The sequence below is a fragment of the Heterodontus francisci genome, chromosome 3, assembly GCF_036365525.1.
Source record: "Heterodontus francisci isolate sHetFra1 chromosome 3, sHetFra1.hap1, whole genome shotgun sequence".
NCBI classification, from domain to species: domain Eukaryota; kingdom Metazoa; phylum Chordata; class Chondrichthyes; order Heterodontiformes; family Heterodontidae; genus Heterodontus; species Heterodontus francisci.
The window spans coordinates 70,752,080-70,767,076 of NC_090373.1; the positions used below are offsets into that span (position 1 = coordinate 70,752,080).

Here is a 14,997-nt window from a genome sequence, read left to right on the forward strand (position 1 = left end):
TTTCTTTTTAGTCATAGTCTTTTAAAAGCCACTCTACCCATCAACACACATTTTCGAACATCTGCACCTACAAAATAAAATATTTAGTGGTATTCAATATGAAATCTACAGAATCCATTATACTTTTATATTTTGCATTAGATTTCTTTCCATTAAACAGAGAAGTGAGATCCAAAAAGCTATCCTTAAATTTATTTTTTGTAGGTTTTGTATTTCAGCCATGTGTAACAAATATATAATCTATATACTTCTGAAACCGAATGATTTGTCAACATACGATTCAAAGCATTAGACTTTTCCTTCATGCAGTTTCTCAAATGCTGATGATTTGATCTGAACTGCACAAACCTTACATGTAGCCAAGTACAACAGAACATATTATTTCACTTTCTCAAAGGACTTCTGTGTCAGGAACTTCAATAAGTCACCCTTGTGACAGCTATCAAAAACTACAAACTAAATGACAAGCACACATACTCAAAGGAAACAATATGCCTTACCATAAACATGTTTAGTCACTTTCAGTTTATGAAAACTAACACTGATGCATATCATGCATATCAATGATTTTGTCTTACCTAATTCAAAACTGACATCAGAGGAAATATTCGAGCAGTTTATTTCAACATTTCATGCATGGTTAGGTTTGCACTTCATATTTCATAACAGAACAAAGAAAGTCTGTCTGTTGGATGCAGGAACCATAATAGGTTCTCTGAAACACATATTTATTTTCTTCAAATAGAATTCTGGAACTGTTCACCCTTTCCTCTGATGATTATTTTTCCTGCAGTAATGTTTAAACAGTGTTACCCATTTACTGCAATCCTCAAGTTAGCTGCACCACATCTCAGAAAGAAAATGGATTTGCACTGAAATAGCTTCAATGTTGTGCTGTAAAAGGTAACATGAAGTTTTAAAAATCTTTTCAAATTCATACAACATCCTGTGGACAAAGTACCCTTTGTTTACTATTAGTAGATTCATCTAAATGCATAACTGAAAGCAAGGCAAAAGACTTGGAGGGTCCCATGAAAGATTTAATCTGCTCAGATTCGTGTCAGAAAAATGCTGCAAGCAAAATCAGCTGAATGATTTCACAAAAAAATGAGAATGTAACTCCTTCTGCTATTCACTGTGCAAAAGTGTACAATAAAAACATTAGTTTTCTATTAGGTTAAGAATGAAATATTATACATAATTCAAACTAGTGAAGAAAATTTTCTCATCCATCTTTTCAGGACCATTTAAAGTAGAAATATATCCATCAGGCTATTTACAGGAGAACAGTACAGGCAAATGTATCTGAAAACATGACCTACCTTTGCTAACATCGTTCTCATTCTTTATTTGGTAATTATATTTATCGTTGTCCAGAATTGGGAGGAACCCAAAAGGACCGTTTCCTTTTAAAAGTTTTGCTCGATGTAGCCTTACAAGAGCTATGCAATTTTCCCTCACTCCTATGGTGTATATGAACTTTCACATAGACAGGTCCTCAGTTTCATTTGACAGAGCAGTGCATACTACCTTTGCAAAGCAAACAAACTACTAAAATGTACGCATCAGAATCAAAAATATATGAGGGAAAGACAATGAACAAGGAGGAATAAGTATTAAAAATGAGTAAGAGAAAATCAGAAGTAAGTTTTCTAACATTATTCCTCATTCTTTTATTCTCCACAAACATAGAGCGAAAAAATTGAAATAAGCAATTTACGAATTGATCTATGGTCTGCCATAAAAACCTATGCAATTGAATGCATTTCTCTGTAAGAGATAGATCCAAACAATATCTGTTTATTAATGGTGTGGGAGTTGCTTTACAAGATTGTGCTGTAGTAAAATCGTTGGATGTTGACCAACAGCTTTACTGAAATCGGCTTTTACTTTGTCTAGCAGTTTTCAGCCTTCCAATTCACTATAATATGAAACTATGTGGTCATAAAATGATCTGCTAATATGTTGCTTAGTAATTGAATTACTGAAAATGTAATTTAGATATGGCAATAATTGTCGAGCTGCATAAATGTTTTTCCTGCTGAAACAGGATTCAAGGATTTGAAATAAAAATGATACTGTAAAATATTGGGCTGAATTTTATGAGCCCCTCGACGTCGAGGGTCATGGCAGGGGCCTGTAAAATTCTGCCGGGAGCGGCCCGCCTTGGCCCCTGACGTCTGGAAGGCCCCGCCAGATATTAGCGGCAGCGCCGAGACCTCGGTGCGGCCACCCCCCCGCCACTTCATCTAAATATTTAAATGAGCATTAATGAAATGCAAATTAACTCACCTACAGACAGCGGCTGTCCGACGCCGATTTTACGTTCCATCAGATGCGACTTGTGCGCCTTCGGAACTCCATTGGAGTTCCAAGGCGAGACACTGGTGGGGAGGGGGGAGGAATAAAATTATCAGGGCGGGAGGGGTGGGGGAGTGGGGAAAACTATACCTGTTGGTTGTGGGGATGGTGGGAAGGGGTTGAATGGCAAAAGTGAAGAGGTTGGGGAGTAAAATACATTACAAACACAACAGACAGTAAACACACCATTGTGGGAGTTGGGAAAGGGCCTGCATGTTTTAATTTTTTATTTGAAATAAAAATATTGCTAAACTGCTTTAAATACTAAAATGTCTCCTAAGGGCTTGGAGTCCTTTAAAAATGGCACCAGCGCCTGTGTGGTGGTGCCAGATGCCATTGCCCCGGTCCTGGCAGTTCCCCCCTCTATATCATCGGGGCCGCTCCACTCCCTCCATTTCAATGAGTCCCCGTGCATAATATCGTGGGGGCTGTGCGGCGGCACTTCTGTGTTTGATGGCCGCTGTCTTCGCAGCACGCTGCCGTGGAATACGGCACGCTGATAAAATTCAACCCATGATGTTCAGTCTCCAAGTGAGGTGGTGGCAGGAAACATTTTTTGTCACCACAGTCCTTTGGTAAGAGGTAACCCTGAAATTGTTTTCGTCAAAAATCTTCGATAGGGCCGACGAATAGTAAATCAGAGTGCAGAATAATATGCCAGACTCTCAAAGCTCAGTGACTCAAAGTACAGCCACCAAAAGCAAGTTTGTGACTGTTTCGAACCTTCATATCACAGCTGGAAAGAAAATTCATATGTTCATGGAGAATAATATGTACTCCATGGTATTGTTATGGATTGAACAAAGGGTGCTGAATTTTTATTAGCCCCTCGAAGTCAGGAGTTGTGGTGGGGTGGGGAGTCGCTGTCAAATACTTGCAGGAGAGGCCTGCCATGGCTCATGACGCCAAGAAGGTCCCACCGCATTTAACTGGAGGCACCGAGGTCTTGGTGCGGCCACCCCTGCTGCACAGTGGCGGGGCCTTCATTTACATATTACATTAATTAAAACAAAATTCTAATTACCTTACTTGCTCCCAGTGGCCGTCCCACGCCGATTTTATGGCCGCCAGCCGCAATTCGCGTGCCTTCAGAACTCCTTTCAGAGTTCCGCGGCGAGACCCTGGTGCGGAGTGGGGAGGATTGAAATTATCAGGGCGGGGGGGGGGGGGGCGGAAAAAGAGTGGGAAAAACAATTCTTATTGGTGGTGGGGCTGGTGGGAAGATGGTTGAAGAGCAAATTTGATGAGGTTGGTGGTGGGGGGGTGGGGGGTGGGGGGCGGTGGGAGGAGCTCGTGTTGGGACTGAAATACATTTTATTTATATCAAACAATAAAAAACCATTGTGTGGGTTGGGAAAGGGCCTCCAGCTTTTAACATTTTTTTCCAATAAAATGTGTAGTGACAACCCGTTAAAAATTCAAATTTATCCTAAGGGCTTGAAGCCCTTTAAAAATGGCACCGGCGTTATTGCTGGGGATGGAGCAGCTGCCCCCCTTTATGTCATCGGGGGCAGTCACTCCGCCCTTCCATTTAAATGAGCCCCCGTGCAAAATATCGCGGGGGCTCAGCAGCGGCGCTTCTGTGTCTGAAGGACGCCAACTTCAAAGTGCACTGCCGCAATGTGCGGCGCGCTAATAAAATTCAGACAATGGTGTCACCTTCGAGACACCTCTCAAACTTTGAGACCAGGTGATATTCTTTCCAAGAGTGCCTATGCAAAGAGTGAACCAAAATGGATGGCAAATAAATAATGGAGCTTGACTTAAAAGGTTCTAATCGAATAAAAAAATGCAATTAAAACAAAACTGTCAAGCTATCACAACTTAAGTCACAGAATTCATTATTCTGACACCACAAATTAATTTTTTACTTGGTATTTTACACCTTTGGAGTGGATGATTTTCTAGGCACCATGGGATTATCTACACTGAGAAGAAGAAATCATTATTGAATAGCCCAAGGCACCAAGCTGTCAGTTAAAGACTCTGAGAAAAAATAAACCAGACTCCTCATACATAAGCACCAACAAAGTTAAAGCAATTTTACAGACAGTATAATACCAGCAGATGGGCACAGGAGGTCCGGGACCTGCTGACTACATTTTGATTCTGCACCATCTGTTAGCAAATATACATTCCCTAGTATTTTATGCCACCATTCTGAAGGAATTTCCCTGCTGTATGCATCCAATATTTTTGATTCCTTTTCAGGGGAAAAGAAGATTCACTCTTTGTGCAAGAGACACAGTATGCTTTTGCTACATAAGGAACATCACTGCTATTTTCTCAAAAAAGGAAATTAAAAAAAAAATTGTTTCCTCAGTGAAAAAGATTAGTTTAGCGATACAGCACTGAAACAGGCCCTTCGGCCCACCGAGTCTGTGCCGACCATCAACCACCCATTTATACTAATCCTACACTAATCCCATATTCCTACCACATCCCCACCTGTCCCTATATTTCCCTACCACCTACCTGTACTCGGGGAAATTTATAATGGCCAATTTACCTACCAACCTGCAAGTCTTTTGGCTTGTGGGAGGAAACCGGAGCACCCGGAGAAAACCCACACAGACACAGGGAGAACTTGCAAACTCCACACAGGCAGTACCCAGAATTGAACCCGGGTCGCTGGAGCTGTGAGGCTGCGGTGCTAACCACTGCGCCACTGTGCCGCCCTAAATCAAATTGGTGGTGGACAGCACTGCAGTGAGCACTGGGAATCCTGGAAACCCTCAGGATGTAAGTAATTCCAACGGGTTATAAACTGAGTCATGAAGTACAGCACGCTCATCAGCATCAGTGTATCAAACTAAATGCAATTTACATATTGAGCTCATCAAATGAGATCTATCCAGGAAGTAACGGGGAATGTGGTTGAGGAGACAGTTCTTCCTTCACTCTCATTTCTTTTAGGGAAAGGAATTAGCAAGTATGCAGAAAGGTCAACACAGAAATAAGAGACACTAAGATATAATAGCTGTTACAGACTGTCCTGTGTTCCTTTTGGTTCTGAAGTCTTAGGGCAAAATCTGGAGGAAAGAGGTTAGGCTCATAGAAGAGCTTGATTTTCTTTTTGTCTGCTAATACTTTTAGAGCTGCTGTTTTAGAGATTAGTCCCACGCTTGGCTGCTCTGTACTTAGCTGGATGTATACCTGGGTGATTTTGTTTTATGATTTTGATTTCAAAGAACATAAACTTTAAGTGAAAAAATATTGATATCAAAACCTTCTTTACATTGACCTGAGTTAACAAGATGTCACTAAAAGACATAAGCTGTGACTCGCAAGAAAATATAGAAACAATTCACAAAGTGAAAAAAAAAATTCCGAATGGAAGAGCAACAGTAACCAATTCCTGCTGACAGAAGAAGAACAGGATTGTTTGGGATTGTGAATCATATACAGCATGGGAAGAGTAACAAGCCATGTAGTTCTCACAAAGCTACAGTGAGCAAAGATCACAAAGAAGTACTGTACTGCTCTATGATTTTTTCCCCTTCAGATGACACATCTATCCTGAGATATGTGCAGGATAAATAAAAGAGGATGATCATCAAGTTTTACCATCATTCATCCCCCTAGTTTGGATTGTGTGCAAACGTTCTAAGATTAATGCTTTATATAAGAAATCGTAAAATATCTCAAATAAAATAAACAATGATAAATTGGAGTCTAAAACCAATGAACATGTTTTAAAAATTCACTGCATATATTGTAAAATGAAAGCAGAGCTTTCTTTGAGATATTTTAATAGAAGTAAATTAACAGCATGTAAACCCCATCTTATACTGAATTACTTGTAGAACTAACACCAGATGCATGAAAGGATTTTAATTCTAACCAGTCCTAACCTCTAAATTATTATACACGACTGCTTGCTCCACATAGTTTACTTAGTCCCACAGAGGAAATATTCATGAATAACTGAGTCATGTAAATAGCCTGTATAATAGTAATGCTGAAAGAAAGGATATCCAAGTTATGCCAAAACATATACATTTCATAAATAAAACTTATAGCTGTATTGTATAAATGATAATAGTTTCATTATACCAAGTGTCTTTAACTAGCTATTCTTAAAAGTTCATATAAACCCTTAACAATTTACTCTGCAATACAACACTTTGATTAAGAAGCATTACTTTAATTAATCTCAATGATACTTAAGAGTTTAAATAGCTAATTGAAAATTCAGTTCACTACATTAAGAATATAAACCAAAAACTGATATTAAATTTCAAATATTCAACTAACATAGGAGCATTTTCCCTAATCTTACTTTTGTCTGATGTCATGCAATCTTCAAGGAGTTATTTGTCCAACTTGTGCATGGTACATCTAAGGATGCAATATTACACTAGACTTTATGGAACAGTTAATGGAAGTTTAAGCAAGCTGAAAAATAATTATACGGATTAAAAATTCCTTAAAACCAAGTCTTTTCAGACATAATTTCCATTTACATCCTAGCAGCAGAGTTGAAAAAATCCTTAAAATCAGCATTATGCTCTATTTCCACGCCATATATCAACATATGCCAATTAAATAACAATTTCATAACAGATTATATTAATCCAAATTATAAGGATGCTCAAATCAAATAGGGGTGCAACATTATATGATGTATTTGGTTCGCACATATTTTATTTACTTGCTATGTATGTAAATTTGCACAACTGTAATATTTAACCTGCCAAATCTTTTTGACATAATGCAAACTAAGGGCTTCAATGATTAGGTCGTTTTTGTTAGTTATGTGAAGAGCACCATAGTAATTCTGTTGTCAAGGTGGAGCAGAAGTAATATATTTCTTGGTAAACTGCTGCTGATCGTTGAAAATGATCTTTCCAAAACTGCAGAATTTAAAAAATGAATTTAAGGCAACAATATAGCATTCTTGTGTTATTTAAAATAAAACAAAGAAAAGTCTCCAAAGAGCAAGACTTTGTCAAATAAATGGGATCCTCAGTCATGGAATATCTCATTTCTTCACTCCAAACTGAAGCAGCTATTAATCAAAAATATAATAGGCAAATAAACCTGGATTTAGTTTCAATTTAGAAATACATTCATCTGAAATGATAGAAAGAATGGCTACTGGCCCTGTGACAGGAGGTTCTATCTTCATAACCCTGTAAGAGAGGAAAGCAACACGAATGAACCCTACAAAAGAACCGCCCAGATCACAGCTTGAGGAAGGCAAACCTTTTGATCAGTTCCTTGAAATATAAGCTGCAGGAAGCTAGAACATTTTGATGGACTTCAAACTCTTTGCCTTCAACAGTTATTTTCAGGTCTGTAAACTCTTTCGCTCTGCGCTGCTGGTTCAACTCCTTCAACATTTCTGCAGAACAGAGAAGACAGACATTGCCAGGATTCCGATGACGAAATTTTCGAATGAATTAAAGAAACAGATACCTGGTGAACTCTAGCTGAGTCGCATATGTTGACATTTGTATATAACACTCATTTGACAATAATAAAAATCATTTGACACAATGTAAAAAACAAAGCACGCACCATTTGGTTTAATAAATGAAAGAATAAAATAAAAGCCTCACGAGGCTTTAAGGGTAAAAAATACTTCTCCTCATCAACAAAAGTAAAGACAATATGTGTATCACCACAGAAAGACAAGAGAAGAAAATGAAATAATCAAAACATTTCTAATATCTGCTAACTGCTATATAGCGTCCCCCCACCAAAAAAGTGAATACCTTAGTTTGGGAACTTACTGTAGCATTAAAAACATGGCACAGTACACTGCAAATGAAAGATACTAAGAACTTAATTGGTTAAAGAAAAAAATGTACCTGGAGGAACAAGATTCATTTATTAAAAATGATAAAACTCACTTCCTAATTTACAAAACTGTCAAGTAACAGATGCTTTTCCCATTTTTGTAATGGCCAAACATTTTGAAAGAGAATATCAAATTCAAAATCTAAATATGATGGTTTGTTTTACCACTTTGGAACAAAATTCAACAGAACAAGTTTGAATTTAAACAAGTTACTTGTCAGATTTTTTTAACCATTCAACGTTCAGCTTTTAGCTCACTATAAAATAACTTTGGTCTGATACAGCCTTGTAGATAGAAGTTTAATAACAAAGAATATTTTGCCAGACATCTCTAATCATTGTTTATCATGAAAAAGTTGTAGTATGCTCACAATTATTAAAACTTATTCTGTGCCAAAAAGTACCTGAAGCAGCCAAATTGATTGAGTGACTTCAGTCAAATTTTCAGTCATAATTGTGAAATTGATCTTTGGCGATCGTGTGAACTGGCAACCCATCTTACACTTCTTTTCCATTGAAGTCAACAAAGAACAAAATGGGGCAGGTTGCTGATTCCCCCATCATCCATTTTGCGTTATTGCTGAAGATCAATTTCACCCCCGGTGAACCCTGAACTGAGGATGTACTAAAACAATTACTGCTGGTGTTTGGCATGTGGATCTCTATTATTATTTTACTAGTGAGGAAAGGATATTTTCTGTTACAAAGACATGGAAAACTTGTAGACAACTTACCCAGGTAAGGAACCCATGGTCATCTTTTGTTTATTAGGGTTTAACAGTTTTTATATTGTACATAATGCGCAAACTTTTAGGGTTAGAACTTTGTACAAAAACATTGGCCGGAATTTTATGCCTCACCAAAGAGCAGGAAGGTGGTGGGGGGGGGGGGGCAGTAAAATGGAGCAGGAGGCTTGGAGGGGGGGCCCTTCCCAACCCGCTCCCACCTCCGCTGCACTTTACGCAGGGCGGCGGCAGCGAGAAATTGCCCGCCCACCCCAGGCCACTTAAGGGCCTCCGTCTGCCTCCACAAGGATTTTACCCGTGGCTGGTAAGGTGGCCCAGGCCCAGGAGAAGCCATCTGACAAAGGCAGATGGCTCTCTGACGGCCTGCAGGGGGGCTGTCATGGTCAGGCACCCTGTGCCCGACGGAGGGCTGCCCCCGCTGCCCCAACTACTTCCAACACACTCCCCGTCCCCCCAATCGACTACCCTTGCCACGCCGGTCACGCCTGGCGAGGCACCAGAAACTTGCCTTCGTTCTCCGGGCTCAAGATCTTCTTCCCAGTGGCTGGGTTGTATCCCAGCAGTGGCCAACGCTCCTGGTGGCGCTGCTGGAACTAAGAGCTGCCGGCCCGCTGATTGGCCAGCAGCTCCATTAGGCAGGACCTCCTGCCTCAAGCAGGTGGAAGTCCTGCCTCAGACCAATTAAAGGCTGGGGAACCATAAACGTGGATCGGATCCCCAGGCCAGGTGGAGGTGGATTCGCCACTGACTTTTCAGTCGGTGGATGGCTCCTGTCTACTGAGGGAAAAATCTCGGCTATTTTATTTTCAGTTTGGAGGTTCTGCCGTGTCCCTACTGAAGCTTTTAAAGCATTATTATTGTGTGGGAAGAAGGAGGACAGAAAAGACATTTCTTACTTTGGGAGGACCTTGACATCCTCAAAGTATGAAAACTTTATAAAATAAATGTGATAAACATTTCTGAAACAATTGAATTTCTTTTCAAGGCCATATATGTCCCTAATTGTCCGGATTTCATAGTCAATGGCGAAGCTGACCTTGAAGAAAGCTGCCTACAAAGACTCAGCGATCTCTATGGCATAGATTTCTTCTTTCTCTATGTTAGTTTGTTTCTGGTGCCATGTTAAGGGGATTGCCAGGCATCTAGCAATCGCAGTGTCATCAAGCAGGGAAAGCAGCCAATTTCATTGAAGCATTCTAACAGACAGCAAAGCAGGAAGAAAAATGCACTGATTATCCTTCGCTTTTAATGAATTTTTTACAAAGAGCAGAATAAATGATTGGGGGGTGGGGGGGGGGGGGGGTCATACATACAGGATGAAGATAGAAGCTGAAATATCATGAACAAACTTTATAAAAATTATCTTAATATGTGGAATTTCTTTTAATCATAAAGGAGAAATTTGACAATGGACAAAAATATAAAATTAGTTTTCCAGGGCCAGAGAGGTTTATCAGCAGTAATTATGAACTCAGTATGCCATTAAAGACCCAGTTATACCACCAAGGTGCAACTTTTTCAAAGGTTTTTACAGTGAGACTAATAGCATAAAAGAACAAGTTCTCATCAGTTCAGTGATTTCTGATTGATTTCAGTCTGCTGAGCTTCAACAACACACCCTATGGAGGAGCATAAGATCACTGACAGCAACTTCTGGATTTCAGTGTTTAACTGTGTATGTGTGGACTCCGGTAGTTGCTGCCAGTTTCAGAGGTTTACTGACAGTGCTGACAGTTTCACCGTCATTACTACCACAAAATCTGGACCCATATGTCCATCACAGTTGTTGCCCACATATTACTTAATATTCGTGACACTTTGCATGTTTCAATGCAAGGAAATATTGAAGCTGAATTTCACGTAAACCATAAATTTCAAAACCCAAAGGCAACACTATTCATTTTTAATGTGTGTATGGCCTATAGGCCTCCAAAACTACCTCTTGATGTTGAGCCTCCTCTTTCAGTGACAGGGCTGAATGGTCTTGGCTGCAAAGATTTCCACAGTCTCAAATGTTGCTCCATAATGGCTAGCGGGATTATACAATTTAGCTGGCCAGGATTGAAATTACAAGTTTCTTTTCTTTTTATAATGAAGGACATCATTAATGCAAAGCGCTCCTTCAAGAACACAAAGAGAAGCAGCATTGAAGAAATCTGAGCTCAAATGCAAGTTGAGACTGAAATTTTATCTTTTCCTTCAGCTGGAGGAAGTTCAATAAATATCAGTGGAGAAATCAGATGATCAAAGTCAAGATTTTGATCCCAGTGTTTTTAACGGTTTTCTCATTACAGATCTCACTATCAGTTAGCTCTAGACCACATGTTAACCTTTTAAGGATTGCAACACCATCTTTCATTGTTAGTTTTGAATATTACATTGCAAATTAAGCCATGTTTATCTCTCTTCTGACTCGGTTCCAAATCTGTCGTCTTCTGCTATTTACTTCTTTTGTAGTAATTGTATTTTGTCTTTGAATGATTTAAACAAGAGCAACATTCCCTTCCCTATATAACAGTTTATTTTCAAATCTACATGGCATGTGAAGTTACTTCTTTTGCTATCTTTAGCTTGCAGTTTCTTTCTTTTATAATGATGTCCCCTGCCTTCTCACAGAAAATGTAACCATCAAGTCCATTCATTTTATAATTGAATGAGGGAAATTATTTATTTTCTCCTCAATCTTATTTCCAAGAACAAGGAGAGCTTCTATATATTGCCTTTATAACTCAATGTTCAGGACGTCAAACCATCCTGGTTCTTCTTTGAAATTGAATACCTCTTTATGTCCTCATGATAAAAATGGAGGCCAAAACTGGACACTGAACCTCAAGCATGGTCAATGCTTAGCACTTTTTTTTTTTTTATACAGACTATCAGTATCACTCCCCTATGCATCAGTAATATGGATCTACCCAGATGTCCTATTTTTAATGGCAATCAATGCTCTATCGAATGTGGCAATGCCTCTAAATATCATCCTTCTCTTGCTCCATTTTCATATACCCAAAATTATGCAATTTATCATTTTAAAACTAATAATAAAGTAGTTTATTTTTAGACTGTCTAAGACCCTATTGATGCTTGTAGGTCCCCATGTAGATCCTATATCTAATACTGAAATTCTCCTGCAACAAGTGTTCAATTTTTATTGGTTTTTATTCTCAATAGTAGTTTATCAAGTGGTTTTTTGCTTTGAGTTCTGAATTTTTATCTTGTGTTTTGTTTTATTTGTAGGCAAAAATGTCAACAAAAAAAATGGAAAGGTGGCATAGTGCATTGTTGCATTGATGTGTGGTGCCACAGAATGGTGCCTTACATCACTCCACTGTACACCCACTCTCAGCTGTGATAATATGGGTGAGTCACCTAGTTGAGACCAAGTACTTTCCCACAGGGATGAAGAGTAAAATTAAAAGGTGAATGGTTTGCTAGCATCTCCTTGAAGAGTAGCATAGGTTGAGGTCTGGGAGCAGGTCACTCACGTATCTTCTTGACCACAGGTGTGCCCAACAAGACTTGAAGAAGGAGAAAATAGGGAAGAAAAAAGCAATTAAATGACAAAACGGTTCCAGGGATCCAGAGTGCTAATCTCTCAGAATTACGTTATTTCAGATTTTTAAAAAATGTACAGTTCTAACACAATTTTTATTCCTTGTGAATGTATCCATCACTTGTTTGCCTATTTGAATGTCAAAAGTTAATAGCTCAAAGGCTAATCACAGTCTGTTAAAGTGGATCAATAGTCCCTGAGAGCTGAGATTTTATTTGCTACATTACAGAATCCATAGGCTCATTTCAATGGAAATGAGGTAACTCAAGTTTCCCAGGAAGTCACTGTGAACTTTCCAGTCAGCTAGAGGCCACCATAAAAAGGCTTGCAAAGCTGAAAGCTGAAACCCAAAGTCCAGCCATAAATTTACAGGCAAGTGCTGCAGTAGCCCAGCACCCAACCCTTGGTTTGCTTGTTGCTCAAGTGAGCGTGGTGCACGATGAGCTGGTTGCGAGGAGACTGTTCCTTTGTGCTCCTCCATCCACAGAGATGAAAAGAAATTGAGCACTGTGGGATTCCTACAAGGAAGTGGAGCCATGTTTCAGGTCACAGCTGCTCATCATTGTCACGAATATGCCAGCCATAGGCTGGATGGTAGCTCCAAATTTCTTTACAGCGATTGGCACAGTTCTGCATCAGTCTCTCTGCTGACCCAGTACATGAGACATTAATTATCTATAGTCACTGTCAGTGGGTTGCATCAGGGCTTGCAAAATTAGTTAGTGGTGTCTTAGCAAGTGTTGTCAATGAGGCCACTGTGTCCCTTTATTATTTGATATATCTTTGGTGCAATGCTACTGAAAGCACACCATACTGTGACTGTGGTATTTCTGAGGAGATATACATAACTAGTAGTGACAATAGGTCTACTGTCCCAGGTCCTTTGGGATAAAACATCTTTACCTGCACTGTCTGCCAAGCAAAATAGTTCATCTCTGTCTGGAGGTGTTGGTGTGGGTGAATTAGCAAAAGAGTGGTACCCATGGGTACTACAGAACACGTCTTGCACAGCCTGACCTGCCAGGCATTCTTCTTAGACTTCCCTATTTTTCCAATCAAATCTGAGAGGGGGATTTCCATCACTAACAGTAATAAAAAAGTACAACAATTGGCACAGAAGATCTAAGAACCTAAACGCCAGCAGGAAAACTACACTTACCTCAATATTACTGTGTCTGCCAGTATTAGTATCACCACCCAGGAACCTTAGACACTCAAGTCACATAAATGTGATTAATATAGTCATTCTGCACACCAGAATGGCAGGAATCAACATGCAGGAATGATAACCCTCAAGTTAATATTTAAATGAAACAATTGCCTGTTTGAGGTGGATGCTTCTATATTAGTGACTAGTGTAAGCTAGAGGTTGCAAAGTTAATGGAGGATTCAGACAACCACCCATTTTCTGCACCCTGTCAGCTGACTACTACCTAAAATCAAACAGCCTGCAGCAGGAAATCCAGGCTGTATTTCGCAAATGAGTTTCTTCTTGTTTTTCATTTTAAAAGATTGAACATACCCAGAGGGTTGAATTTTAATCTGCTGATGCAGGTGGACTTCTGTTAAAACACCAGAAACTACCAGTGTGTTGAGAAGCCAGCAGGAAGCTGCCCACTCCCACATTTAACTTGAGTGTATTCGTTAGCATGCAGGAAACCCCATTGGGACAGGCGGATTTACCCTTTACAAATGTTAGAAGGCAGAAGTGGAGTTTTAGCCCTGGATTCTGTCTTAAACTCTGAGCACACAGGATTTCCGGGCTTCCTGGAGCTCACCAGACTGAACAAGGCAAGAGGACAATACGACGGATGCCATGTTTGCTAGGGCTGGGATTTAAGTGCACTTCACCACTGATGAGGCCAGTCAGAATGAGAGTGCCCTTGGATTTGCTGGATTCTCACAGGTCCAAGGATTCTTAGACTGCATACGTGTGGCACAATGTGCCCTCAGATCACCCAACAGTATTCATCAACCAAAAGGGATTACACTCCATCAATGTTCAGCTAGTATGCAACCACCAAAAGATCATGATGAACATCTGTGCAAGATAACCAGGAAGCTGCCATGATGCCTTCATCCGGCACCAGTCTAGTCCCCCACCAATATTTGTGCCTCCAAGCAGAGTCAGCAGAATCCTCCTTGGAGGCAAGGGCTATCCTCTAAAAATGTGGGTGATGACACCTGTGAAGAGCCCTACCACTGATTCACAGGAAAGGTACAACCGAAGCCACATGGGTACAAGAATTGCCATTGAGAAAGCCATTGGAATGTAGAAGATGCGATTTAGATGCCTGGACATACCTGGGGTACCCTTGAGCATGCACCAGCAAGGGTTTTCAGAACTGTAGTAGTCTTCTGTGTCTTGCAAAACATCCTGCAGCATAGAGAATTGGAGCTGCAGGAGGAGGAAGACGACGACCGCTCCTCATCCTTGGAAAAGGAGGAGCAGCTCGAAAAGGAGCAGGAGGAGGTGGAGCCTGATGTAGCCAGGGCATCTATAGCCACAGACTTAGCTGCAAGGGATGCCCA

The 14,997-nt window shown here is 40.0% G+C and overlaps 1 protein-coding gene across 3 annotated transcripts in view; it reads right to left on the minus strand.

The window, feature by feature from the left end:
• Positions 1 to 14,997, minus strand: part of LOC137357118 (kelch-like protein 29) — a 544,808-nt gene that overhangs the window by 122,797 nt on the left and 407,014 nt on the right. For all 3 annotated transcript variants that reach the window (XM_068023180.1, XM_068023165.1, XM_068023173.1), the window contains one exon: positions 7,570 to 7,708. In XM_068023180.1, coding sequence (XP_067879281.1) covers positions 7,570 to 7,708 — 139 coding nt within the window. The remainder of the gene's footprint in view (positions 1 to 7,569; positions 7,709 to 14,997) is intronic.